The 27,188-nt window shown below is 52.2% G+C and overlaps 8 protein-coding genes across 8 annotated transcripts; 5 read left to right on the plus strand and 3 right to left on the minus strand.

Annotated features, from left to right (window-relative positions):
* Positions 1-550: 550 nt before the first annotated feature.
* ACET3X_000544 (uncharacterized protein) lies at positions 551-4,230 on the plus strand (the record flags this gene model as incomplete). The annotated part of the gene is made up of 9 exons (XM_069447851.1): positions 551-628; positions 693-2,778; positions 2,853-3,007; positions 3,302-3,380; positions 3,462-3,527; positions 3,582-3,644; positions 3,694-3,722; positions 3,773-4,009; positions 4,063-4,230. The coding sequence occupies 9 exons, from the start codon at positions 551-553 to the stop codon at positions 4,228-4,230; spliced, it is 2,961 nt and encodes a 986-aa protein (XP_069310786.1).
* A 441-nt stretch (positions 4,231-4,671) lies between these two features.
* ACET3X_000545 (uncharacterized protein) lies at positions 4,672-6,952 on the minus strand (the record flags this gene model as incomplete). The annotated part of the gene is made up of 3 exons (XM_069447852.1): positions 4,672-4,887; positions 4,946-6,538; positions 6,701-6,952. 3 exons carry the CDS (start codon positions 6,950-6,952, stop codon positions 4,672-4,674), a joined length of 2,061 nt encoding a protein of 686 aa, XP_069310787.1.
* Positions 6,953-7,630: 678 nt separating this feature from the next.
* ACET3X_000546 (uncharacterized protein) lies at positions 7,631-11,911 on the plus strand. Its single transcript, XM_069447853.1, has one exon. It carries the CDS (start codon positions 8,097-8,099, stop codon positions 11,505-11,507), a length of 3,411 nt encoding a protein of 1,136 aa, XP_069310788.1. The 5' UTR covers positions 7,631-8,096; the 3' UTR covers positions 11,508-11,911.
* Positions 11,912-12,994: 1,083 nt separating this feature from the next.
* Positions 12,995-13,740, plus strand: ACET3X_000547 (uncharacterized protein; the record flags this gene model as incomplete). The annotated part of the gene is made up of 4 exons (XM_069447854.1): positions 12,995-13,051; positions 13,098-13,179; positions 13,228-13,392; positions 13,448-13,740. The coding sequence occupies 4 exons, from the start codon at positions 12,995-12,997 to the stop codon at positions 13,738-13,740; spliced, it is 597 nt and encodes a 198-aa protein (XP_069310789.1).
* A 433-nt stretch (positions 13,741-14,173) lies between these two features.
* Positions 14,174-16,819, plus strand: ACET3X_000548 (uncharacterized protein; the record flags this gene model as incomplete). Its single annotated transcript, XM_069447856.1, has 1 exon — positions 14,174-16,819. The coding sequence occupies one exon, from the start codon at positions 14,174-14,176 to the stop codon at positions 16,817-16,819; it is 2,646 nt and encodes an 881-aa protein (XP_069310790.1).
* Positions 16,820-17,213: 394 nt separating this feature from the next.
* On the minus strand, positions 17,214-17,692 carry ACET3X_000549 (uncharacterized protein; the record flags this gene model as incomplete). Its single annotated transcript, XM_069447857.1, has 2 exons — positions 17,214-17,455; positions 17,581-17,692. The coding sequence occupies 2 exons, from the start codon at positions 17,690-17,692 to the stop codon at positions 17,214-17,216; spliced, it is 354 nt and encodes a 117-aa protein (XP_069310791.1).
* A 3,978-nt stretch (positions 17,693-21,670) lies between these two features.
* Positions 21,671-22,297, minus strand: ACET3X_000550 (uncharacterized protein; the record flags this gene model as incomplete). Its single annotated transcript, XM_069447858.1, has 1 exon — positions 21,671-22,297. One exon carries the CDS (start codon positions 22,295-22,297, stop codon positions 21,671-21,673), a length of 627 nt encoding a protein of 208 aa, XP_069310792.1.
* A 564-nt stretch (positions 22,298-22,861) lies between these two features.
* ACET3X_000551 (uncharacterized protein) lies at positions 22,862-25,448 on the plus strand (the record flags this gene model as incomplete). The annotated part of the gene is made up of 3 exons (XM_069447859.1): positions 22,862-22,933; positions 23,370-24,370; positions 24,422-25,448. The coding sequence occupies 3 exons, from the start codon at positions 22,862-22,864 to the stop codon at positions 25,446-25,448; spliced, it is 2,100 nt and encodes a 699-aa protein (XP_069310793.1).
* Between the last annotated feature and the right edge of the window lie 1,740 nt (positions 25,449-27,188).

The following is a 27,188-nucleotide window of genomic DNA, read 5'->3' on the forward strand; positions in this document are numbered from 1 at the left end:
GCCATTGTATAGTCATAGAGGCTGTCCAGGAAGCTCATCTGGCGGCGTACTGGATGCTTGGTTATGCGAGCACATGATGGCATGCGCGTACTTGTACCATAGAGAAAATTCAGTATCGGCGTCGCTCAAGACCCGTCAGCATTTCCGCTATGCTATCCAGTCCAGTCCAGTCCAGGTGCGTAATCGATAACAGCGATCCGAATAGCGGCCCCACCCATTTTAAACATACATCTTCCTCGTGCGAAACTGTGAAGATGCGGATGCTGAGTTGATGATACCATCCTGTGATCTGATGTGTTAGTGTGCGGCGTGGCTAGTTTGCGTGGATAATGCTGGAAGACAGTGCCTTCCATGGTCGCCGCTGCTCAGCCTTCGAGGTTGCGAAGCATCTGGGCCAGGATGCAACCCAGGGCTACGTCACACATCCGCGCGAACTAAGGCCGGCGCATGCAGCAAACCAGTCTACAAACACGAGCCCAAGACTTAACGCGAGACTCTTATTCCCGTCTTCACAGCACGAATTGGGCGCACGGTATACATGTTTTCTGCTATGCGCGCAAACACGACGCAAAAGGCCTACGACGAGGCTTTTCTAGCCTGCTCGACCGCAGTATACTTTGAGGGCCAGGTCAGTGCCCAACCACCCGCCAAGGGTTGCACATGCTTGACAATACTGACAGAACGGCGTGTAGAGTAACGAGAAAGAGGCGTTGCGATCGTGGAAAACCGCCCTCGACCATATCTACTACCATAATGCTCGTCGCAACCCCTCCACGTACCGTCCTGCGTCCGAAACAGAGAAGGCCCTGATCGAATCGCTGCGCCAGTTGGAGCTACAATGCAAAGAGCGCGTGGATTTGCTGGAAGCTCTGGAGAAAAGTAGGAAGGAGTCAAAGGAGAGTCTTGCCTCACAGTCGTCAGACAACGATGCGCCAACACCACCTCCCCATGGCGTGCCCCTTTCGCAGAACGATGCAAGCGGAACTTCTCCATGGCTCGGAGGCGGATCTATACCACCCATAGAGTATACGGATCTTTCGCGACCGCCACCGTTACCATACCGTCCTGCTATGGCGCCACGAAAGAGCTCTGGTACTGGATCTATAGCAGACAACAGCTTGACACAGACTCGGAGCGCATCGACGTTTTCTCCGGGAACAGTGGGAGAGAAGGCGACGCGTACACCATCGCCGGAGAAGAGCGGCAGAATGCTACGAACGTTGAGACCTGGAAGGGAGAGCAAACCGTCTTCAGCCAAGTTACCTAGCTCGTTAAGAAGTCGCCCGGATGCTTCAAAGGCGGCGACTCAAGCATGGAGCGTCAAAGCTACAGCAGCCTCCAGCCGACCAGCATTGGCAACTAATTCATCGACCAATTCGATCACGCCCTCAGCTCGCTCGTCCATCGACAAGCCAGCTGTTGGAAGACCGAGTGCATATTGTTCCAAGTCAGAAGTACAGCAACCGCCCACACAAGCGCCCTTCTACTTCAGAGCTGGCGAAGGTTCTGCATCGACTGCGTACGCGGTACCACCACCCGGTGGCGAAATCAATACAGAGCCTGTCAAATCCCCAGCGCCTGAGCGAACAACGCCAACAATACCCCGCAAATCAGTCGGCTTGACCCAGATGCTTAGTTCGCAAGGGACCAGCACAGCTCTACCCTCATACCGGAAGGAATACCCAAAGCCCACCCCAGACCCTCGATCGCTCGCTGCGTCTGCAGCAGCGTATTCGTACGGCGACAACGGCGCTGAACGAGGTGGAGTCATTTGGGACCCCACAACAAGGAGACTAATTCCGAAACCTGCGAGTAGTTATTCCAAGGCCGGAAACAATTTGGAGCAAGAAGACTCGCCTGAGTCTATACCACTAGAAGAGGATGGAGAGTTGCTCAAGCAAAGGCCATCGCCAGTGCGGAAGGGTAGGGCTAGAGGAAACTCAATGCGCGCAGAGTTACCAGATACCCCAAGTACAGACAGCACTGAAGCAGACCAAGACTCAGAGGAAACGGATGAATGGAAGCAGCGGACAGAGGAGATCATGAAAAACTTACCACGAGGTGTTGATAAGGAAGCAGCGCGGCAGATTTTGAACGAAATTGTGATACAGGGAGATGAGGTACACTGGGATGACGTATCAGGACTTGAAGTTGCGAAATCAGCATTAAAAGAGACGGTGGTTTACCCGTTCTTGAGACCTGATTTGTTCATGGGTTTGCGAGAACCGGCACGCGGTATGCTGCTGTTTGGACCTCCAGGTACCGGAAAGACAATGTTGGCGAGGGCCGTGGCTACGGAGTCAAAGTCCACCTTTTTCGCGATTTCTGCAAGCAGTCTGACGTCGAAGTTTCTGGGCGAGTCTGAAAAGCTTGTTCGTGCGCTGTTCCAGCTTGCGAAGATGCTTGCACCATCGATCATTTTTGTTGACGAGATCGATTCGCTTCTTTCGTCGCGCTCAGGATCTGGTGAACACGAAGCGTCTCGACGCATCAAAACCGAGTTTCTCATCCAGTGGTCTGACCTACAAAAGGCAGCTGCCGGGAGTGCAGTCAACGACAAGGACAAAGAGAGAGGTGATGCCACCAGGGTGCTAGTGCTCGCGGCGACAAACCTGCCATGGGCAATCGATGAAGCAGCAAGACGAAGATTCGTAAGAAGACAATATATCCCACTCCCGGAAGATTGGGTCCGGAAGCAGCAAGTGAAGACGTTGTTGAGCCATCAGAAACATGAACTGAGTGACCACGATTTGGACTGTCTGGTCAAGCTCACTGAAGGTATGTGCTTTCATTTTATACTTAAAAATGGAAGGAATAATGCAGACAAAGATCTGATACTGATTTTGGTCTAGGCTTCTCAGGTTCTGACATCACTGCGCTCGCGAAAGACGCCGCTATGGGACCATTACGGTCACTGGGCGAGAAACTGCTGTCCATGACAATGGATCAAATACGGCCGATACGATTCCAGGACTTCATAGCGAGTCTGCAGACTATCAGGCCCTCGGTGAGTAAGCAAGGATTAAAGGAGTTTGAGGATTGGGCTACGCAATTTGGTGAGCGTGGAGGTTGAAGCACTAATTAGGGACTAGCAGCGCGCCTTTGCAACGAAGGAGTTATTTACATGATTGTATTCAGGCTACCAATATACCTGGATCGATCAGTCTGATTCCGCACTACATGTTTACCCCACCTTCCTGGGTTGTGGGTGGCTGCTTCCATGTGAATTATGCTCATGGCCTAGCGCCGTCTCAGCAAAACCTGAATATCCCACACACGACACCTTCTCTCACATTCACAGTATAGCATGGCACCACGTAAGAAGACAGAAGAGAAGCCGACAGCCAACGAAGCATCGGATCTGGTGTTGGAATACCTGCGTAAGTCACTCACCTTACCCTCCCATCCGAAAAGCTCTACAATCAGACTATGGCTTAGCTTCAACCACTAACCGGCCACAGGCAAGCAAAACCGCCCATACTCAGCTATCGATGTCTCCGCAAACTTGCACAACAAGGTCACCAAAGGTGTGTTTGCTGACAACGTACTACCCCGTAGCGCAACCATTGATCACGACGCAGCTTCCGCAGCGAAGATTCTGAAAGATCTCCATGAGCAAAAAGCGATCGAGGGACGAGCCGCTGGTGAGCCTTGTCAGTCTAACTTCCGGCTCAACTAGGTTGACATGTCTAGGCAAACAGATCGTCTATCATGCTCTCCAAGTAGGCTGCGCTCTTGGCTCTTCCTGTCAAAGTCTAACTTACACTCCTAGAACGTCGCTGAAGCATACACGACTGAACAACTGGCCGCCCTTGACGAAAGCATTCTCGATGTGCGCACGCGAACCACCTCTCTTCTCGCTAGTGCAAAGAATCTCCGCAGCTCACTCTCCAGCCTCAACTCCACACTCAGCACTGCGGAGCTCATCGCTAATGTCAGTGCTCTTGAGACGGAGAGGACGGAAATCGAGACCAGACTGGATGGACTGAAGAAAGGAAAAGCGAAGAAAGTAAGTTCACTTCACTTCGAGACATTGACAAATGCATGTGTTGATTTTATAAGATCACAGCAACGGAGCGGGAAGCCATTGAGAAGGAGTGGAAGAAGAGCATTCGTGTGGCGAAGACAAGAAAGAAGATTGCGACGGAGATGTGGAAGGAAATCGAGGACATGCTGCCTGATCAACAAGCGAGAGAGGAGCACCGGGAGAGATTTGATCTAGATGGATAGGCACATCATGTTACGAGGGATGTAGTGGATGCCAGATAGGATCATGTGCTGGCCATGCTGTACAAACGCAGATGGAGAAACATGTGGGTAGTGTAATGAGTCCAATCAGAACTCGGGTTCTATAGAGATCGTGTTTGAAGACATCCGAATGGGCATCTCTACAATATATATAATTATACGTATCGTGTGTAGGCGTCGCTCATCTGACCTTTCCAACGCCGCGCTTACAGATAACACTAATGTGACCAAGAATTGAGAAAGAGAGGGAGTATGTATCCTCAATGGCAAACAAACGTCTCTACAATGCAAATCCAACACTGGTGTTTGAAATGCACGCTGCAGCCGACCAGGGCAGCTGATAAACCAAGGAGCTATTACGGAAGCACAAGGGAACAAATGCAACTATATGCAACGTGTAAAGTATCATGGAGTCGCGGCGATTCAAGAGCGCTGGTAAGAGAACGAACTGCGGAGGTCATCTCTGATTTCCTGCGACAAGTTGTCACCGTCCTCGTCTATTTGATAAGCATCCCGTGTGCGCGATAGCTCTTCGAGAGTCTTGGCGAGGGCAGCGCCTTCAGTGCGACCCCGATCTACGTTGATAAGCATCATGATCGGGAAGGGAAGACCGACCAGAATAGCTAGGAACCAGAAGGCCTTCAATTTGCATTAGTAAGCCGCGTCTATGAAGGAAGGTTGTTTGGGAATTATTTACCGGTCTGATCTCTCCATAAGCATCGGTAATGGCGCCAACAATTGCTGGACCGAAGACACTGCTGCCTTTGTCTGTAATAGCATATAGGGCGTAAAAGGCCGCCTCATAACCTGGGGGGATGAGCTCGCCGAATAGCGCGCGGCAGTAACTGCTTAGTCCGCCAAGGACGAAGCCGTAGACTGCGCCTAGAGGGTACATTTCCCACTGCTGCTGCAAGCCCAGGTATCCCAGGCGTTGGACTGCTGGAATGTAGCCGAGAAGACCATATATGGGTATCACTTCGAACAGCGTGATGCAGAGCAGTATTGTTTGTGTTGGTGACAGTCGAAAGAAAGCTGACAGGCGTGACCACAGGAAGGCGCCCAAGACGCCAAAGACTGTGGCGATGACGTTGATCAGGGCGAGCATAGCGTACGACATTCCGAGTGTTGTCTTCGCAAAGAGCACTGCTGTACCCGATACAGTAGCTATACTGTCTGAAAGGAGGAACCACGCTGCAAGGAAGAGCAGGACATCTTTGAGGTGTCGCGCATGCATTGCTGTACGACCAAGGGATTTCCACGAGTATAAGAAGTACGCTAGTGCAGTCCCGAAGTTGGAGGTTTGCGCACCAATATGCAGAGGCGGTCCTGGACGAGGGCGCAGCCAGCGGGCGGTGGGCAGTGTGAAGACGAACCACCACGCGCCAATGACAAAGAGAACGAGCCGGAGACCAAAGTTGGAGGACTGGAATGCGATGACAATGAGGATGCCGAGGGTCTGCACAAGCAAAGCGGCGATGTAACCGATTGCAATACCGTAGGATGAGATTTTGGTTGCGAGCGCAAGCTCAACTGAAGGAGCGGCCCTGCTCTTCGCCCTTGGGATGGTCAAGTCCGCGGCTGAAGGGTTGCTTGGAATCAGCGCGCTTGTCGCATCGGCAATTTCGTCAAGAAGGCCTTCTCTCTCTCCAAGCTGATTCGCATATTGCGCTCCTCGTATGATGTTCTCTTGTGTAGGCGTTTCCCCACCTCTTTCCTCGTCCTCCTCTGTCTCTGGCTCATCTTCTTCGTCCGCATACGAAGTCTCGGTGATTGAGTCGGCATATTTGACTGTCGGATGAAAACGCACCATGAGTGGTAGGAAGCTGTTTAACAGTACGAAACTAGCACCAAAGCATGTGTTTGCGATGATTGCCAGCAGTGCGCCTAGAAGGTATACCTTGGGCACCACGGGCAGGAACAGCATGGTCGCTATACTTCCCACGAATGCGAACCACAAGAGGAACGTTTTCCTGAACCTCCCATGGTCTGCAGCACCACTCATGCTTATGATCAGCAGAGCCTGTATCAGGACTGATATGCTGAAAGTATACATGGCAAAGCTCGCAGTGTTGATCTCGACGCCAAGGATATGGACGACGCATTGTCCCTTTTCAGGATTCGGTCTGAGCAGGGCTCCTAGGGCGTGGGTGGAGAAGGAGAAGCTAGGGTGACCGGTAGGCTTCGAGGCTTTGCATGGCATGGACGGGTCGGACAGGAGGACGCCATTTTCGCGTGCGAGCTGCTCGAGTGTTACGGGTATGAAGGATCCGATGCCACAAACGACGAAGACCTGGAGTTGTTAGTGGTGGTATTCGCGTAGCTTTTGCGCTTGACGCGGCGCGTAAAAGGCAGCAACATGGCAGCGAGGAAGCGCACACGTCGGAGGTATGGCGGAAGCTCCAACAGGTCCGAAGCAGGTTGGAATGGTGGTAGAGGGCATGGGAAGAAGTACCTCGGCAGCCCATCCGTACATGTAGAAGCCGCGGAGCTCCTTGTCGCTCGTCAACCGCGTGTCTTCGCCCTCGTAGTGGGGCTGCGAGTCGTTGGACTCCATGTCGAGGCTCTGATCGGACGAGAGACTCTGCTCATCGTCTGCCTCGTTGGACTGCGATATGGACGGCACCGAGACTTTGGACTGTGAGGATGCATTTCGCGTGAAGGTCGGTCGCTGGTAGGGCGGGAGCTCGGGCGCGCGCGGTGCCATCGAATAAACGCAGCCTTCCGCAAGCAGGGTCTACACTAATTGGCGGAAGTGCGTCACCGCAACTGAGACATGATGAAGGATCAGAGAATAAAAGCGCGACAGCTGATACGGGCCGGGACTCAGGTTGGAGGGCAGGTTTCAGTGGGCACGGCGAGGTCAGGACCAAGCTGGGGAGAGATGTGGAGTTGTTGGGGCAGCGGGCGATCCCATGGTCGTGCTGGGGTCATGAGGATTGAAGTATTGGCGGCATGACAGAGCATCCTGATAATGCGTCTAGTTGCAGTAGAGGCTATCCGAGAAGGCATTGGGCAAGGCGCTTGCGCTCAAGCTCGCCTTTGGACAGACTACTGGCCGCCGCAGCCGCAAGCTCGGCGAACCGTGGACGCGAATGCGGTGAATGATTGAATGTGCCAATGATTAAATTGACTAGCTGTATCGTACCCACTCTAGAAGCGACCCTGCGTTCCTTGACACACATTCGGGGAGCGCACTGCACCTACAAGGCCTGCCTCGATTTTGGATGCATCCTCGATGTGCTGGATGCGAAGGACGCAGGGCTTTCCACTAGCACGCCAGGTTGCATGGGTGGAGTGACCACCGCCAAGGCGCTAAACCCAATACAATCCCTCCCGTTTCGACGACCTCATTCCTGATCGCTGAAACAACATCATCGCTCAGCTACGCGGCGTCGCGCACCCCATCCACAACCACTCCAGTCCGACTTCGCCTTTTACACGACCGCGCCTGCCCCCACGACCTGTTGCGACATTCGCAGTTCACGATGCGCTAATCGACAGTGCCCCAACCTCGCTTTCTTTCACCTGCTGCATTCAATCAGCGCCCTTTCACCAGCCGCTGCGCCCTGTGCTACCTGTGCGCATCCATTGTTACGCCAGAAAACATTCGCTTCATGATCGCGCGCCTCTCCTCAATCGCCCAAGTCACCACGCATTCCACCGCCAGCCCGCTGAACCTGGCCCCGGGCACTCTGACCCGATCGTCCTACTGTACATACCACGCTCGACGCATTCGCGAAAACATCACGGAGACTCAGACTCGCCGGGCACATTAGGCACAGACTAGACGCGCGCAGAGCGGGTGCGCAGACGGCGCCCCAGGGTCGCGGGACGGAGGACGACGTAGCATGCCAGGCATTCTCACCATGAACCACACCGGGTCAGACTTAGCGACAGCTTCACGCGATGCAGATGGCAGGAAGCGCAACCACGACGCCGACATGTCCAACGGCGGACTCAATGGGATGCGAAGCGATACACCGGCAGGAGGACCTGCCGTCAATGGAGGTGCTTCGAAAGACACCAATACCAACGGCGCATCCATAGCAGTCGCAACAACGGCGGGCTCCACGCTCGAACACTACTCGGATCTGCCACCGGAGATCGCCCACATTGGCCCTGAGCAGTACAACTCCCTCTCAACGTTATTGCTGCGGATATCGCAGGAATCTTACAATGAGCTCGAGGAAGTATTGAAGAACATGGCCGCTATTCAAATGGCTCCAGTAACCAATGGCGCTCTTCCCAATGGTCTTGGTGCAGCGAGCATGCAAGGGAATGCTGATGCAAACAGGCGCAAGAAGCTGGTTCTCCTATCATTCGCCCAAGAGCAACGGGCAAAGTTTATCAAGCTGCTGGTCCTTACTGAGTGGGGAAAGAAGGCTGCCTCTGACATTTCCAAGCTCATTGACTTGCTGGCCCACGCGAGTACACAGGCAGCCCACATGGATGCTGCTGATTACAAACTGGAGAGAATCAAGGTTCTCTCTAACAATGCAAGGGAGAACAATCCGGATATCGCGACGGCTCTGGAGGTGTTATCAACTGGCAAAGCACCGTGGATGCCCAGCCTTGGCTACATACCGCCTGAGCCCATCTCTGCTGAGCAAGCCCTGAAATTGTTACGTTATATGAACACTTCCCTGTCGATACGCCTAAACGTGCACGAAAGCCTTCCACGGCATCTCCGAAACTGGCGCGTGCATTCTGGACGCGCGACCTTTGTCGTCGACAACGAGTTGGAATTCGATGTCATGTCCTTTGTGGAGGATGCCTCAGAACAGTGGTTCCTCATTGATGTCCGGTTACTGTTTACCCCTGCGCCCACAATCACCGTCGGTAGCCGCTTCTTCATGCAGCTTAAGCTGCAAGCTGACTTGGTCTTGAAAGACAAGGGCCTGACCGGTCTTTTCGATTTCTTGCATAATTTCATCTTGACGCATAAGATTTCTGTACTCCGATCGCAAGCAGTAGACCTCATCCGCACCGGCTGGGCAGGTTCTCTCAAGGTTGAGCCTGTGCATCGCTTGCTCGTAGTGTCGTACTGGACCAACAAGCCCGGAAAGAAAAACTGGATCGAGATTGGCGTATCCAACAACAAGCCCAAGAACGGCAAGGTCTCGTGGAGAGGACCGCCCATCCCGTCACTGACAACACGCTGGTTTCGTCAAGGCAAGGAGGTGAAAGATGCCAAGTTCCAGTTCAACTGGAAGGATCTGTCCATGGAATGCGTCCTCAAGCAAGTCATCGCATGCCACACGAGCGAAATTCTGCGTTCTACAAAGGACAGTTTCAAACCTGGGGTGATAGCGAATGCACGTCTTTCCGAGACTGACCCTGCGGATTGCACACTCGACGCAACACTGGGTGCTACACCCACTTCACTCACACTGTCACTAGAGCAAGTCACTGGCAACTATATTTTACGACCAGCCAGTGCACTGTCTGCGCGGGCGGAGAACGCGTTCAATCAAGGCAGAGAGCCTGGGCAAATCGCCAATGTAATGACCCAAGTACTTGCCGGTACACTGCTCAGCCTGATCCAGAAGAACGCACAACAACTCGGCTGGCAATCAGTAGCGAGACAAGCTTTACATCAACAGGTAGTTTCGGCTGCTGTCAGGTTGGATGTTATCTCATCCACTCTGTATTGCCCTCGCGGTTGGACGCCAAGCTGGGCTTTGGCAGCGTTGATCGACTCGTCGGGTGAGTCGTGGTGGATTTTAGAAATCGGATCTGATGGAAGCAGCATAGAGTATGCTGAGCAGATCAGAATGGACAGGCCTGACGGTAGCCCCTTGCCCATCAACCGCAACACGTTGGCAAGTCTCGAAAGAGTTGCCGTGCAGCTGCTGTCATTCCGTGTCACAGCTCGTCAACTTGGGAAGGAGAAGAAGAACTATAGCCTGAAGAGTGAGATCGGTTCCTCCGTGGAAGCTTGTCGCGTCGCCCGTCGGTGGGTTCTGCATGTACAAACCGCTGATCTTCTCCCGGCTCAAGCAGGTCAAGACGCCTGGCTCGAATCAGACATCAAGATCACCTGCGAAGGCATGAAAGTCGGAGGTCAGCACGTTTGGCACATGGCTGCTGGTAGGATGATTAAAACTGTTGCTGCAGATATGCACAAGCTCATGGCGGCCTCACCGCAACACGCTTTCAAATTTTCAGAGGATGGCAACTTCAGGATCCTCCTTGCCACACCCTTTGGACAACATGTACTTGGAGACTTGCGAGCACGACTGCGAGATGTCAGTCGTCTTCGAACCTTTGCAACTACACTCCAAAAACGCAAGATGTCGCTCAAATCCTCCTCCTTACAACGCGTACAGTTTCAATACGGTCCATCGCCATACTCTGCCACCGTTAATTTTGGTTCCGAAAAAGAGCTCACAATCGAGCTATCGCCCAGCAACCCGCACTACCGAATCCTGTCTCAACTCACTGAGATTGCCAACGATCGGTCGCCTTCCTTCCCGGTCATCGATTCCGGTGATACCAATGGTCTAGATCGCTTCTGTACAATACTCGTTGCCACTCGACCTCTCTTCAAAATCCTGCGCGAAATCGAGCAACGATCGCCAGGCAACTACAGCAACCCTGCAATCCATGTTCACACCATCTTGAAATATCGTCTTACATATGACAATCCCGTCTGCACTTTCGATGTGCATCTTCAGCCCAAAGACGACAAGGTGTTTTGGTTCATCGAAGACAACTTGCGCCCAAAGAATCCCGATGTACTACCAACTCCTGAGCGTGCAACGGGTCATAGACGCCTTGACAACCTACAGGCTAAGCTCAAGGAGCTGTTCAGTGGGAAGGGTAATGGGTGGTTTGGTACCCGCAATGGTATGGTGGCGGAATTGGATGCAATTCATAGAGCCCTCGAGGAGCTTGATAAATGTGTCTTGAGTTGTAGAATGGCCGGTGGTTATGTTGCGCCTCCACCACTTGAGAAACCCACACAGCAGAGTCAAACACAGGCGAACGGGGGCCAGCAGGGGAACCAACAACAGCAACAGATTAGGATGCAACAGGCACGTCAACAACAGCAGCAACAACAGAGGCAGGGTCAATCAGGGAAACAGCACCCGAACCAGCAGCAACATTCGAGGGGCCAACAACCGAACGGCAGACCATCTCAACAGCAAATGCCCAACGGCCGTCAGCAAGCCTTGCAACAGCAGCAACAGCAAGGTCGGGGTGGTCAAGGAGGTCGTCCAGGACAGTCTAAAAACGACGTGATCACTATCGATTAGTGGTTGAGACGAACCTGGCCATTGCAATGCCTCTGATCACATTTAACCATGACTATTTTCTATATTCATGCATGTACCATGTTTCTCTTTCACGTTTTCACATTTCTTGCATTGGGTTAGCGGGACTACGGTATAACTTGCATTTCTAACACGCCTTTCTGTTTTGTGGTTTGTTCAGGGTTTCCTATTGTCGTGTGCACCTCACCTGGTTTAGATGCGCTACTGGTGTATTCACCTGCACTTTGTTCTTCTTTCTTCGTACTTTGTATGATACTACTTATACCAATTTCCTGTGGTGGGAAAACCAAGGCACGGGATTTACGCACGGAGTCGTTTTACCTCTTAGAGTGGTACACGCAACTGCTTCAATAAACGATCAATATCTACATGCCATGTGTTACAACCTAGAGACAGCAGATTGCTTTATGTTGCAACTGCTCTTGCGTACAGTGTTCAAGTCACATTCCTATAAACGACAGTATGAAAAATATGTCGTGCCGCAACCACCTCTGGTTATACCCAAGTTCCTTTCTCAGGTAGTCTTGACTGACGACATAGCTCTCTCTGTTCTCGACGATACAAAGTGAATAGACTACCAACAGTTCCCCAATCAGTCTTTTTGGTAGTTATATCGCACTTCCTACTTAACATTTCTTTCTTGAAATGAATATGCATCAACTCAGTAATTGCTTTGTGCGGCCGCAAACTGGGTGTCGCTCAGGATTTGAGTGCGAGTCATTTATGTCATGTATGGAATTGTATTCGACTAGTTTTCATCGCGATCATATCATTATGTGCGCCTGAGCTATTGATTAGGAACGTCTCTGCAAACGACTCTAGGAGGAACGCAAGGGAGGGACTATACGATAAGTTCAGCGAAGACGCTTTTTCACATTTCATTGATGATTTTAATTGATCGACTGTAGTCTAAGCTATATTAGTTGTTCGTCTTCGACGTCTGCAAACACCATGGGTCATAGCAAGCATCATTTAGAAGCGCTTCAACACTGCCCAGGTGGGTCCCTCAGATACCGCAAGTATACCGTAGGAGCACCCAAGTCCATGGTAAACATTTACCCCTCAAAGACAAGGATCAGGCTCAAAATTCGTCATGATCAGCTGTATCACTGGCAGATCTCTTGCCGCTCTCTTACCCCAAGGTGGTGCGGAGGGTAGCGCCTTTACCTGTTCGCGATTACTCCTTTGACCCGAAGCGTTGGCGCTAGCTGGTCATACAAACCAGCACCCGGCCTCTCTCTTTCTCTTTGCTCATATATTCTGCTTCCGAGGCTTGAGTACTATACCCGGGGTTGTTCCTGTAGACGATCTACGCAGATTGTCGACATCTGTTGGCTTTAATTCACTCAACTCTTCATAATACAGGCTACATCTCTTCCAAAGAGATCATCGGATCAAGTACGATGCCTGTCGCTGTAAGCTCCAACAGTACCATCGATACTAGCGAGCTAGTACGCCAGACGTCCACGATGGACATTAATGCGATGGATGTTACTACACAGCCATGGCTGGAGAACACCGACAAGGTATGCGATCTATTCCTTAATTATTCAAGTTGGCTAATAGCATTAGCTCAATACAGTGCAGACTCTCAAGGAGATTTGCCTAGGAAATTGTCGTCTTCTTTACGGCAGCGAGCGGTTCAAATTTTACGGTAAAGTCTGCATATGAATGCTCGAGACTAGGGCTGACACGAGGCCAGATATTGTCATCTGCGAGGACGAGGATACCAAGAGATTTGCTGCTATCTTGACATGCAACCAAGACGGCCAGACAAAACTTCTGCGCACCGAGCTAAGCGTGTGTCCTGTCGTGGCGGTTCGTACCTTAGTGGATGGTCTTCAGAAAGATACCGCTAAGTTGTTCCGTACGTTCTTTGCCATATTTGACGCCTCTAGTTGGTTACTGACTCGAGAGTGTAGTCAAGTACGCAGTGGGCTCGCAGATTCGAGGCCAACAAGGATTCACCAACACGGAGACCGGAAAGTTCGAGTTATGGGATGAGGCACAGGAGAAGCGTATTCGTGGTCCTAACGATGACACGCAAGGCCTTCTTCGCAGCTGGAGTGACGCGCCGGGAGCTGATGGTCGGCCCCCGTCAGGTCCCCGTGGTGATGGCTATAATGGTCGGAACAACAAACGCATGAGGCCCGTCGAACGTCCGGAGAAGCCCATGGTTGAGGCGGAGATTGTTGATCTCGATTACTATGGCTAGTAAGGAATGAAGGACCGGGGTACTATCTACGTACTAGGAGTTCAGGAGGACGAGAGTCTGGGCTAGCATTTGACTAGACATTGTGATGAAACTTTAGTATAGTCAAGGATAGAGTGTCCAGGCTTCCACCAAGTATTCATCAATGCAGGTGTCGTGACAAACCCCAAGGTCGTCCATGTGCCTGTGATCAGCGTAAAATGTTTTGGCAACAGTGATTTTGATACGAAGATTTTGATATGTTGAACCGGATGTTCAGACCAGATGGACTCAAGGATGCTCCAGCGAACCTCTCCGCTTGGAAGCGCGACGCGTGTGCACGTGAAGTGGAGTTTGACTGGGTCCAAGCGCCCGCGTCATGACGTACCATTACTCTTCTAGCACGTCCCCATCCACTTTCCTCAGGACGCATGTCACCTGAACCTGTCTTCACATCATGAACAGTCCCTCCAAACGCCGGAAAAAGAATGATGGATCAGGGAAGCCGATACGCAGCTTGGACTACTTCTTCGCAAAGCAAACGGCTAGAGCGACACCCAAAGATACACCGACGAACACAGGCCCCAGTGAACCGCCTCCGGATCAAGACCACATAGGTCTGACCGACGAAGAACTTGCGCGCAAACTCCAGGAGCAGTGGGATAAAGAAGACAAACAGCAACGATCAAACCAGGAGCCGGTGGAGCCGGTGAACTCGAACGAGCTGTATGAGGAGCCTGACAAGTTTCCCGCAGACACGGCTGAAGACGCAAAAGGACAGAGTGGAAACTCAGAGTTGGCAATACGTGAAGCCACCGTAGAAAACACGAAGGCTACCGAACTCATCCAGAAGAAGAACACGTTATCTCTCCAATCGACCGCATCCGAAGAAGACGCGATAACAGCAAACATACCCTTCGATCAGAGTCCTCTCGAATTCGAACCGGGAAGATATATACCAGAGTTACAGAAACATTGGGCGAACGATGGAGGGCATGCCACTTACGCATTGTTGACGCGATGTTTCATTCTGGTTAATAGCACAACAAGTCGCATCAAGATAGTCGATACCGTCGTGAACCTTATTCGGACGATTGTCGAAAGCGATCCTAGCAGCCTACTTCCAGCCGTCTGGCTCGCGACGAATGCGATATCACCCCCCTACATCGATATGGAGCTTGGGTTGGGAGGCTCAGCGATTTCGAAAGCACTTAAGAAAGTTTGTGGACTGGATAATGCAGGCTTGAAAGTATTGAATGCAAAGTATGGCGATGCTGGCGATGTTGCGTTCGAGGCGAAGAAGAAGCAGAGCTTCACCCTGCGCAAACCGAAGCCCCTGACAATCAGGAGCGTCTTCGACTCACTAGTCAAGATCGCAAACAGCAAGGGCCATGGCAGCGTGGAGAACAAGCAGCGAATTGTCGAAAGATTGGTCCAGGATGCACGGGGTGCTGAAGAAAGTCGCTACATCGTCCGGACGCTGGTACAGCATCTGCGGATTGGAGCTGTGAAAACCACGATGCTTATCGCCCTATCCCGCGCCTTCATGCTTTCAAAACCTGCAGGTGCTAAGTTTGAGGTCCGTGACCAAAAGGAGATGGCAAAACTAAAAAAGGAAGAACTCATGGAGATCTACAGCAAGAACGAAGAGATCGCAAAGGCATGTTTCGCCCGACGACCCAACTACAACGACCTTATACCTGTGCTTCTCGAGATTGGTGTTTGCGACGAACTACTCGTGCGCTGTGGGCTGTCACTACATGTTCCTCTAAGACCTATGTTAGGGAGTATCACTCGTGATATGGGAGAGATGCTCACAAAACTGCAAGGACGAGACTTTGCCTGCGAGTACAAGTACGATGGACAAAGGGCGCAGGTACATTGTGATGCCAAGGGCAAAGTCACAATCTTTTCACGACATCTGGAAGTGATGACGGACAAGTATCCAGATTTGGTAGCGCTGGTGCCCAAGATACGAGGCGAGGGTGTCTCGAGCTTCATCCTTGAAGGCGAAGTTGTAGCTGTCGATCGGGAGAGTGGAGATCTCAAGACCTTCCAGACACTTGCGAATCGCGCGAGAAAAGACGTCGTCATTGGTGCTGTGACGATCGACGTCTGTCTGTTTGCATTCGACCTGATGTACCTGAATGGGGAAGAGCTGCTCAATCGGCCTTTTAGAGAACGGAGGTCTCTACTCAGGAGTCTTTTTGTGGAGATACCACATCATTTTACCTGGGTCAAGAGCCTGGATGCCACGTCTGCCGACGTAGAAGCAGTCCAGGCCTTCTTTCAGAGTGCCTTGGAAATCAAATGCGAAGGCATCATGGTGAAGATTCTCGACAACCTCTCTAACCCCGACCTACTCGCCGAAGTCGACGAAGCTATTGAGAAGACGCCCTCTCTTCCACCAACACCTAAGAAGAAGAAACCCGCCAAGTGCAAAGCTAAGTTAAAGTCCAACGAGGCCGAAAAGGACGAACCAAAGACATCTGGCCGCCGTAAAGCACTTTTGTCAACCTACGAACCGGACAAACGTCTAGACAGCTGGCTTAAAGTGAAGAAGGACTACAGTACCACGTCCGAAACTCTCGACCTGATTCCCATCGCCGCTTTTCATGGCTCTGGTCGAAAAGCAGCATGGTGGTCACCTATCCTCCTTGCCATCCGCAACGCAGAAACTGGACAACTAGAAGCAGTTACCAAGTGCATGTCCGGCTTCACCGACGCCTTTTACAAAGCCAACCGCGCAAAGTACGATCCAGACGACCCAGATTGCACAAACGTGCTCTCTGGGAAACCACATTATGTCGAATACAATGGTGGCGCTGGAACGCCAGTTGTTTGGTTTGAGCCGCAAGAGGTCTGGGAGGTGGCTTTTGCGGATTTGACTTTGAGTCCGACTTATACGGCTGCAATCGGCTTGGTCAGTGAGGAGAGAGGGTTGAGTACAAGATTTCCGAGATTCTTGAAGGTCAGGGAGGATAAGGGCATCGAAGAGGCTACTGAAGCAGAGGAATTAGCCAGTCTTTATCGGAAACAAGAGGCCAAAGCGCCTAAGAAGAACGATACCATCAAGGAGGTCGGGGACGAAGATGATGAGTAGAGTAAATCACTGCATAGCAACATTTGGATACCCTGGAGCAAGTCACTTGAAAAGATGAATAATGTGAAAGCACTCCATGATTAAATGCATCCTTCGAAACTGGCATCTCAATCGGCATCCCAACGTTCCCAGAGCACCTGATACTTCAGCGTGCGAAACCTCAGATGTGCTTATCTGTTTCTTTCAAGGAGATGGAGATAGGAAAGGCGTCATCCTCCTCCAATGTGGCATATCTGCTCTGCGGCACCGCGGCTCAGCATTATCGAGTGTGTTCCACACACGCGGCATGCTGGCATGTCCATCCTCGACCGTATCGTTGGCTCGACCTTGAAGCGGTCGTTCGGCTTCGGCGGGAGGAGCGGCGGTGTGCATCGCATCCACATCCTTTGTGGGTTTAGAAACCGTGGACCTTGATGGTCTTGCCATCAAGGCCCAGGCCCTCCTTCTTGTCGGTCAAGAAGTCTTGAACATCCTTGCGCTGGTCTCCCTGCAACTGGATCACCTCTCCCATCTCAGTGTCTGCGACGACGGTGCCATTGCAGGCAAACTTCTTCTTAATGACTTTAAGAATCTTCTTCTGGTCGAACTTCTTAGGCAGGCCTTGGACCGTCGTTAGAGTCTTGCGACCATTGCGCTCTGTAGGGGGTTGACGTCAGCGTTGCGCGATTTCTTGAGACATGGGGGAAAGAGGGGAAAGAACGGCGCTCCGATAACGCACAGAAGACGAGATCGAGCAACGGAATATTAGATGGCATACGTACGCTGGATACGAATATGGATGTAGTTTTGCTGAGTAGACTTTACTTCTCCTCCAGCATCATCAGCCTCCGCGAACGGATCGAAGGACTTGAGATTCTGGATGTCCGTGGTCATGAAATCGACTGGGGGCGCTCTGTGGGTGCTGAGTAGTAGGGCGATCGTTTGTGGATGCGGCAGGAAAGTAGAGCGTAGTTGTGTGTGATAAAGGTCGGAGCAGTTGGGCGGAGCGGCTGAGGGTATTAACCGGCGAAGGGAAGAGTGGCGAGGGGACCACCATCTATGGGGGAGCCTGCAGGCGGTCTCAGCCCCCGCTGCCAAGCGCCAACTCCGGAACAGTGATTAGCGCTGATCCACAGACCTCCAAGGGCTGCCTGCATTCACCAATCCTCCTGTTTGTTTGTTGGCGTAGGTACCGCTCACGATAAGCATCACGGTTCTCAAGACTTCATCGCTGGTCAGAACCATGGCTGTCTTCGCAGCCACGGCGTCTTCTCTAATTCCGTGTCACTGTCTTATCATGCACATGCGCATTGTCACCCGCCTCAACAAAAGCGCATGGCGCACCAACAGGCTTGAGGCTTTATCGCTCAAGGGAAAGCAAGCTTATCCACGATTCATGAGTATGGCAGGAGCGACTTGCTGACCTTTCTAGAACCTTCCACAGAGATATGAAGCCCCTATTGGTCACAGACTCTCTGCTCCCATGATTGCAGATGACTCTCGTGTGACCTCCTTGTAGTATTGGTGTACAAAAATACCCAAACAAGCAAAGAAACATAAACGTCGAGTTTTCTTAGATTCCCTCACGTCCATCTGGGTACGCTGAAAGAATATGGTGAGTATGATTAGGTTCTGCTGTATCTGCTTGGCCAGTACAGTGCTCAGGTAAAGCTTTCCAGCAGTGAGCCTATGCCAACCTTCTTATCATCGCGCAATTTCCTCTTCTTACCATCAGGTCGAGACTTGTCTTGCTGGACACGCTTCACAGGTCGAGCAGATTCGTCTTTCAGCTCACGGACGAACCATGCAATCTCTCTAGCCGTGTCAGGCATGCTACACTGAATATAGTGCATGGACAGTGACCGGTATGTTCCAATATCAGTGGATACGTCTTGCGAAAATGCGAGCGAGGCATCATACAGCCTTCGCATGTCGGAAGCTCTTGTGGTCGAAGAGCTTCCCTCCCAGCTGTCTGCATCTGTCTCGTTCCCACGGCTAAAACCACTGTTACTTCAACGAGCCAACATCTGAACTCAGGTAACTTACTCTGGGTGTGGATGTGGACGCCAGCCCCCCCAGTATGGTTCCCCTGGAGATGGGTCTGCTAGGCCGAAAATTCCAACAACGGTCAATCTGGGGAAGGCGGAGATGCACTTTAAGACAAACCTGGTTTGGAATGGGTCGCAGCCATCCATAAGGAGTACTCGCAGTTTTTTGAAAGCACCACTTTCGCCAACGCTTCGTCCCCAGTCGCGTAGCCTTTGGACAGTCAGTGTTTCGCGATTCTCTCCAAGTTGAGTGTTCCTTCCGATCTCTAATGCGAGAACTGCAAGCGTGTTGATAGTGTTAAGAGAAACGAGTTGATCAATTGTCATGTCGGCGATCCGGATACAGAGGAACGTCAATATGCCATTATCGAGCTTGACCAAACGATCAACGACAGAGGGCAAGAGACCTTCGGATTTCCCGTCATACACATGGAAGGTAGAGTGGCGACTGCCTTCTTCGGGAAATGCTTTTCGAAAAAGACTCCAAGTCCGAAAAGTCATTGTGTCGCTGGACACATAGATTAGCCAGAGCACAGAGGCCCAAAGTGCGACCTCTGACCCACGTTGACTTTAGATAATCATACACGCGACTAGCGTAGGACCACCCGAGCCACTGCAGAGCCTCGGGTTCCATGTTGTCAATGTTCCAGATGCAATGACGGAAGGCCATTGATTGCAGAGTATCGCATCCTGGAGTTGGGCGACGATGCTTCGATGGATCTACTCGCCTGCCCCGAGAATGGCTTGTCCATTTTGGAACCATTGAACGGACGGAAGCTGATGTAGTCTCCCTGTAGACAAGGCCAGATGAAGGGTCGAAGCTCTCCATGCCTCTGACTGACTCTTCGATGAAGTGAACACGGCTAGAGGGAGGCGGCGGCCGATATAGGCCCAAGATGTGCTGAGCTAGGTTGACAGCGAAATACTAGAAATGGTTCATATTCGACCGGCATTCCGACGGGTGTAGTGGTTGGCTGTAGCAGTCATGTCGTGCATGCAGGAACAAGGCGGAAGGAAGGTGATGCTCGCGACGCGTCGATTAGGGACCCACAATTGCTATTAGTGCTTCCTGCTCATTCGTCGCTTCTCCAAGATTGCACGCATTCACTTCACCCACGATCAGGTCGGGCAATGACAGGTTATCATGTGTTGTACTGTCCTGGAAGATGATACCTGGGCAGGTAAAACACATTGGAAGTGTCAACAAAGCAGGGTCAACGGCTTCCCAAGTAGAACTCTCTCCAGACGTTTGAGTGCCCATTGAGCATCGGCGTTCAAACCTCCGCACATCGGACAATGACTAAATTTCAACACACAACTCCAACACACGATCAGACTTCAATCTCGGTCGAGACTTGAACGATCTATTCCTCTCCAAACTTCTCGCGCATTTCCCCCGAATACTCGCCATGGCATCACCACCACTCAATGTATTGTCTGCCCACATCGCCAAAGGTTCTCCTATAATCCTAGATGGCGCACTGGCAACTTATCTGGAGACGTTGGGAGCAGACATTAGCGGCGCGTTGTGGTCTGCATCGATCCTCTTAGATCAGCCATCCCTGATCAAACAAACGCACCTCGACTACTATCGTGCAGGCGCCAATGTAGCGATCACAGCATCCTATCAAGCGTCCGTTGCGGGATTAGTCAAGCACTTGAGCCTAAGTGAAAAGGAGGCCAAGCAAGTTGTGGCGAAAAGCGTGGAGTTATCCAAGCAAGCAAGAGACGAATACGTTAGCGAAACAGGTGAAGATGTCCGGGGTAAGTTGTTCATAGCGGGCAGTGTAGGCCCATACGGCGCTTTCCTCGCAGATGGCTCGGAATACCGGGGCGACTATTCTATTCCCCGAGAAGAGATGAAGGACTTCCATCGCGGACGCATTCAGGCCCTTGTGTCTGCCGGCGTCGACATTCTAGCCTGCGAGACCATACCGTCCAAAGGCGAAACCGAAGCTCTCCTCGACCTCCTTACCACAGAGTTTCGAAACACAGAAGCTTGGTTTGGCTTCACACTGCGGGATAGCTCGCACATCAGCGATGGAACGCCTTTGTCGGAGATTGCAGCACTTTTTGACAATGTGGAACAGGTGGTTGCGCTGGGCTTCAATTGCGTACCGGATGATTTGGCATTGGCTGCATTGAAGAATTTGAAGCCGTTGGTGAAGAGGGGGACGTTACTTGTGTATCCCAATTCTGGTGAGCAGTGGAATGCTCAGGCAAGGAAGTGGGGAGGCAAGAGAACAGAAGGGTCTACATTGGCAGAAAAAACGAGGGAGTGGTCCGAGGCTGGCGCTGGTTTGATTGGAGGTTGTTGCAGGACTACGCCAGAGGACATTAGGGTCATGAAGAAGGCGCTCGAGGGGGATCATTAGATCATCGAGCGAAGAAAGGCTCAAGAAGTGATTTGGAAAAGTCACGGCTGCTATATTGTAGACGCTCGATTGATGTGTAAATGTATCTTAGACTACCCCTTTCGCTGCATCCACTCGCTGGGTAATGACAAAATCCCCGCACTTAGCATATAATCCTCCATCATGCCTCGTGCTGGGGAGATGAGAGTGTGCTGTTGAACTCCTTGGAGTTGAGCGACCCTCTGACCCGGCTTTATTGGGCATTAATGGCCGCCATCAAGCTTCCAGATACTTCCTGTCTGTTCAGATGACTGGTTTGGCAACACTCCACAGGATCTCTGAACGCAAATACTCCGCTGTTCGGGACATGATCCATCGCTCTAGGATCGTCACTTGTAGTGCACCGCGTGCGTGCTGCTCGTTTGTTTGGCTCGGTTGGACGCATCTCACTCCGTATATCGTAGCCCCCCTCACCCGTCAACGTCCATGTATTCCTCTCCACTTACTGCACCGCCAGTTCGTCTCTGTAGCTCCTCTAGTATGGCCTTGGCTCGATCCAGTACATCTTCGGTCCCAACCTGTCCCGAGCTCGCCCTTGCGTTCAGCACGCCAACATCAAATTCCCCGTAGCCTCCATTCTTGACTTCCTTCTCTGGATCCACAACTTCAGTCTCACTCTCCTTGCCTTTCTGCCCCTGTCCTTGTCTCTGCGTCACGGTGAACTTGGGGTGGCTTTTTGGTATGACTTTGTACCGCTCCAGCGCGTTGATTTGCTTGACCAACTCTGTTCGTATTACTTCGCAGGACGCGCCTACGAAGAGAGCGTTGATTCGAAAAGCTTCCTTGCGCGCTTCGAGGGTGCCAGGAGTACACTCCATAGCGTCATGTTGGAAGGGGATCGGGTCGTTGGTGAGCTGGCTGAGGGCGGTTGCGAAATATTTGAGCAGTTTGGGTATTTGGTGGTTGATTTCGTTGAGGGTGTCGATGTGTTCGGCAGCGACCTCACGATATGTTTTCGGCTCTTCAGAAGCTTTGGCGGCTCCTGCCTGCTGCTGGTCCATCTCGTTTGCGGTCTGTGGATCGGCTTCGGTGGACATGGTGGGATGCGTCGAGATTGCGGACAATAGCAGCAACCAAAGTACCAGACAGGTCGACTGGGTTATGAGGTTGAAAAGGAATCGTTTGCGACAAGAGCAAATTTGCCGGAAAGCAATGCGACGTATATCTGGCGCGAGTCTTTGCGTCTTTGAGCCAAAGCTGGGGAAGCTCAGGGCCGCCCGCCATGTATGCGCGCCGCCTTCTTGGCAGGCCCGCGCGAGTCGAACCTCACTTCCGTCTTTCACTCCGCAACACGGCTAGCCTCGGTGGCGTCCTGGGAAGCTTCAGACGCGACTCACCCATCTACACGGAGAAACCACGCGCCAATACCTCATTGCTACCACTTGCGACGCGGAAGCACCCATCGGAAGGCGTGCCCGGCCTTTGATGCGCATTGCGACTCGTCTCCCCCAGCCTCGAGGTGAAGGAGCAGCCATCTGCCAACATAGAAGAGAAGGAGCAACACCACAACCATGTCAGGGCCCCCGCAAGGGCCCGGGCCTGTAAGGCAAATGAGTGTAGGAAATGGACCCCCCAGCGCAGGTTTACCACCGCACAACGCCATGCCTCCCCAAGGCGGCCCTCCGCCGCCAGGTGCCTCGGGCCCGCAATCCCAGCAGAACTTGAATCAGATTGTAGGTACACTTCTTTTTCCTATCATCCTATTGTCCGCTATTGTAGTGCCTGCACAATTGCGACAGGTGAGAGCGCGTTGTTCGCGCGGGTTCTGGCTGTCGCGTTTGGTGAAAGAAAGCTGTCCCTGGCTGTATTCTTGACTTACGCTTCCTTCCACCTTGTACGCCACTCCGCTCTCACTCTGTACGCACTCTACTGCTACAAATATATCACGACCTTGTTTCCCTACTGCGACGGGTATTCGGCTTTGCGCGCTTTGCTTTACAACCTGGCCGGCAGCGTTACGACAGTCAAATATGAGCGGATCCTTGTACAGCCAGACCTATGCGGCGAGTTCCAGTGGTGACAATACGGTACTGTGCACTTGGGGCTTCAGTTGCTTCAAATCTGGGCATGATTGTACATTGAAGCGCGTTGTTGCTAACATCCATACAGGTCTTGGAGTACCTATCGAAAAAAGGTTACGTTCGCACCGAGGCGATGCTCCGCAAGGAGTCTGAGCCACAGACCAACGGCCAACCTCTCACGGCGCAGAGCACCGAAGCAGGCGGCGCCAAATACACAAAAGCATTCGAGCTTCTGCGCAAATACACCGAAGACAACCTCGACCTGTACAGACCAGAGTTGCGAAAACTGTTGTGGCCCGTTTTCGTGTACTCGTTTCTGGACCTGGTGCGCGACTTTTACACGAAAGATGCGGAGACCTTTTTTGCGACGTATCAGGGCCTCTTTGAGCGCGACCACGACGAAGACATCAAGACACTTCGCCAAGTACGGTTACAAGCACATCTGCAGGAAAGTCGAATAGCGAAGCTGTATATCGACAACAAGTACCGGATTACGCTCACGACGATGCCATTTTTCAACCTCATCCAGTTCCTCGAATCCAAGCATTTTGACGGTGGTGCGACCATAATCGACGTGATCCGGGAACACCTAAATATCGTCACTGTTGACCGGACAGCCACCGCCGAGAAAAGCATCGCAGCAATTCTTGCCAGTGGACACGGCGAAGACGAGCTCCCGGCAGAAGACGAAGGTATTCCAGGGCACGCCCCAGGTCATCCTCTTACTGCGCGCCACGATCCCGAAGCGGAAGCCGCCCGAATAAGGCTACAGTTAGGAGCATACCCGCAGGAGGCAGATCTGCAGGAAGACGTCCGAGCAGCTCTACAAGACGAAGACGCTAAGAATGCGCCAAGACCAGGACAACCAAGTCTGGTAGAGGAGTTTGAGCAACGCATAAAACAGGAACCAACAGAAGACGGACCTTCGCGGGAGTTTGTTCCTCTGCCTCCCTCTTTAGCGCGCGATGTGTCCATGGAGGTTCAGAAGATCATCGAGCACCGAGATCGCTACAAGATGGAAGGCAGAACAGGCGGTGTTGGTCCCGCTGTGAGCGTGACCATGTATACCTTCCATAACACGTATGACAGGTCAGTATACTCATTGTGCCCTTGTAAAATTCATGACTGACGCGGCAATAGCATCAACTGCATCGACTTTTCTGGTGACAACCAGCTTGTTGCGGCCGGTATGAACGAGTCCTACATCCGCGTCTGGTCCATGGACGGCAGTCCTCTCACCTCTCCAAACGACAACCCAGACGCCCAGCCATCGTCGTCCAGGCGGTTGGTTGGCCACTCGGGTCCCGTTACCGCGGTGGCCTTTTCACCCTCCACAGCCAATCCGTATCCGTCCGGCCCGCCCACAAATTCAGAGTGCCTGCTTTCGTGTTCGGAAGACAAGACTGTCAGACTTTGGTCATTAGATACATACACCTGTCTTGTAGCGTATCGCGGACACGACAATCCTGTCTGGGATGTACAATGGGGACCTTACGGACACTATTTCCTCACTGGCTCGAACGATCGTACCGCGCGTCTGTGGTCAACCGACCACATTGAACCTCTACGCATCTATGTTGGCCACGACAACGACGTCGACTGCGTCGCTTTCCATCCCAACAATCTCTACGTTTTTACTGGCTCTTGCGACCGCACAGTGCGCATGTGGCACATCGCTGGTGGTAACTGCCTGCGCCTCTTTACCGGTCATACAGGCAACGTAACTGCTATAGCCTGTTCTCCGGACGGCAGAACCCTCGCATCCGCCGATGACGCTGGCAACATCATTCTCTGGACCCTTGAGACTGGGCGGAGACGCAAGCGCATGCGCGGACACGGCAAGGGCGGTATCTGGTCGCTGTCTTGGAGTGTGGAGTCGAGCGTCCTTGTCTCAGCTGGTGCGGATAAGACAGTTCGTGTCTGGGATGTACTGCAAGAGACTAGCGACAAGGCTGCTGACGGTGTGGCTGCGAAGGCAGATGGCGCCATGACGACCAAGGGCGCGAGTGGTACCACAGTCACGGGGAAGAAGGCCAGCAAGGAGGCTGGTGTGTCGGCAGACCAGATCAGCGTCTTTCCGACTAAAGACAGTCCCGTGTACAAGGTACAGTTCACCCGGATGAATCTGGTGCTTGCCGGCGGTGCGTATCTACCAACACGCCAGTAGCATTTAGTACTAGGCTAGACCTCAAAGTGTTCTATGCGGATAGGTGTATTCGGGCGTTTTAGGGGGAGTAAAAGCATCAAGATGACTAGCTATAGTATACCCGCATGTAGAATCTCATTCTTCCCACCCTAAACTTCATGTTGTTGATCCCGATCTCTGGCAGTGACGTGTTCAGACAGCACCGTGAGTCGTCGATTAGGCATATCTGTGGTGCCAACCTCACTCGGCCTTGACCTGAAAGACTGCTCTCTTGCAACAGTGCAGCTTCCTCTCAAAAGTTGCGACTGCGCTCGGAGCTGCCGAAGATTATCTCGTGACGTTGCTGCAGTGTCATACCATTCCAATGGCCTCCAAGGGTTGTTGCCCTTGCCACTTGGACTTGTTTGTTGTGACCTGAGAGCACCTTCCCGGACCTCAAAGCTTCACAGGGGTCGCCCATCCCTTGGCACTCGTGCCTCCTCAGATAAAGTCCATCGCCGAGTGTTTATCATCTCCCTTCTGCCTGCACAATCTTCCTACACTCGTTTGGCACAATCATCCTCGCCCTCCTTAGCAACTGATCTGGTCCTCTGATCATCTTGCTCACCAGGTGCACTCTCTTATCCAATCTCACTTCAACCGCCAGTTCGACGATTGAAATGAAGGTCACTCAGCTTGCCGCTCTCTTCGGAGGTACTGCTCTTGCAGTCCAGCCTCTTGCAGCTCCTCGTAAGTCATACCCTTCCTTCATATAGTCGCTGGTTACTATGGCTGCTCAATAGGGGAGCGATACTCTTGGATCCCAAACCGGTGATCGTGAACGTTCAAGCAACTCTGACATGTGAACAGGTGTCCAGCGCGCTCTCACAGATACGGATTCCATGGTCGTTATGATCACGTCAACCCATCTAGTCTCCGAGATCTGCACGGACATTGCGAGCTGCCCTCCTTATACTACGACTGCTCAGACATCTGTAGTCCATGTCACTGCAACAACAACTATCTGTCTTCTCTCATCGACGCCTCCTGGGTATGGGCCACCTGCAACGACAGCTGCTCCTTCATCGGTTGCCAGTTCTATGTACCCTACCGAGTCTGCGGGTATCACTGTCAGCATCATTCCAGGTCCTTCAATCTCTCCTACCAGCTCCGGATATCCCAGTGCCTCTGCTACCCAGCCGAGTGCTCTACCAACAGACGCCTCGTCAAGCGCTCTGCCAACAGACGCCTCGTCGAGTGCCTATGCCACGTTCCCTAGTGTGAGCGTAATCACTCCGTCGGAGTCTCACAGTGGCCCTGTCGTTGTTACTCTTACGTCCGTGTACCCCGGGTCAAGCGGTGTCATTGTGCTTCCTTCATCTACCTCCGTAGATGACATCGGTTCGTCTTATTCCGGTTCATCGACTGCAGTCAGTCCCATTGGCTCTTCGACTGGATACGTCGCACCTCCTGACAGCTCATTCGTCACATCCTTGACGAACACAGCTCCCGTGATTACTGGTAGCTCAGTGGTCTCATCAGTGTCGTACCCAGGCTCTATTCCGTTCGGTAGCTCAGCAACTCCACCCTCCAGTAATGCCGATATCGTACCTACCCCATCAGTCGTGCCACCTTCAGGATCCAGTTCCGGCAACTCACCTTCAACACCAGGCTATGCTTCCTCTGGCTCAGCAGCTTCATCCTACAGTAACATCAATGTAGTACCTACCTCATTGGTCGCACCATCTTCGGGAGCCACTTCCAGTAACTCAGTTACTCCTT

Source organism: Alternaria dauci, chromosome 1 (genome assembly GCF_042100115.1).
Source record: "Alternaria dauci strain A2016 chromosome 1, whole genome shotgun sequence".
NCBI lineage: Eukaryota > Fungi > Ascomycota > Dothideomycetes > Pleosporales > Pleosporaceae > Alternaria > Alternaria dauci.

Bases quoted from the DNA above. Each gene is read 5' to 3' on its own strand.
- ACET3X_000546 (XM_069447853.1), top strand. From the start codon at position 8,097: ATGCCAGGCATTCTCACCATGAACCACACCGGGTCAGACTTAGCGACA.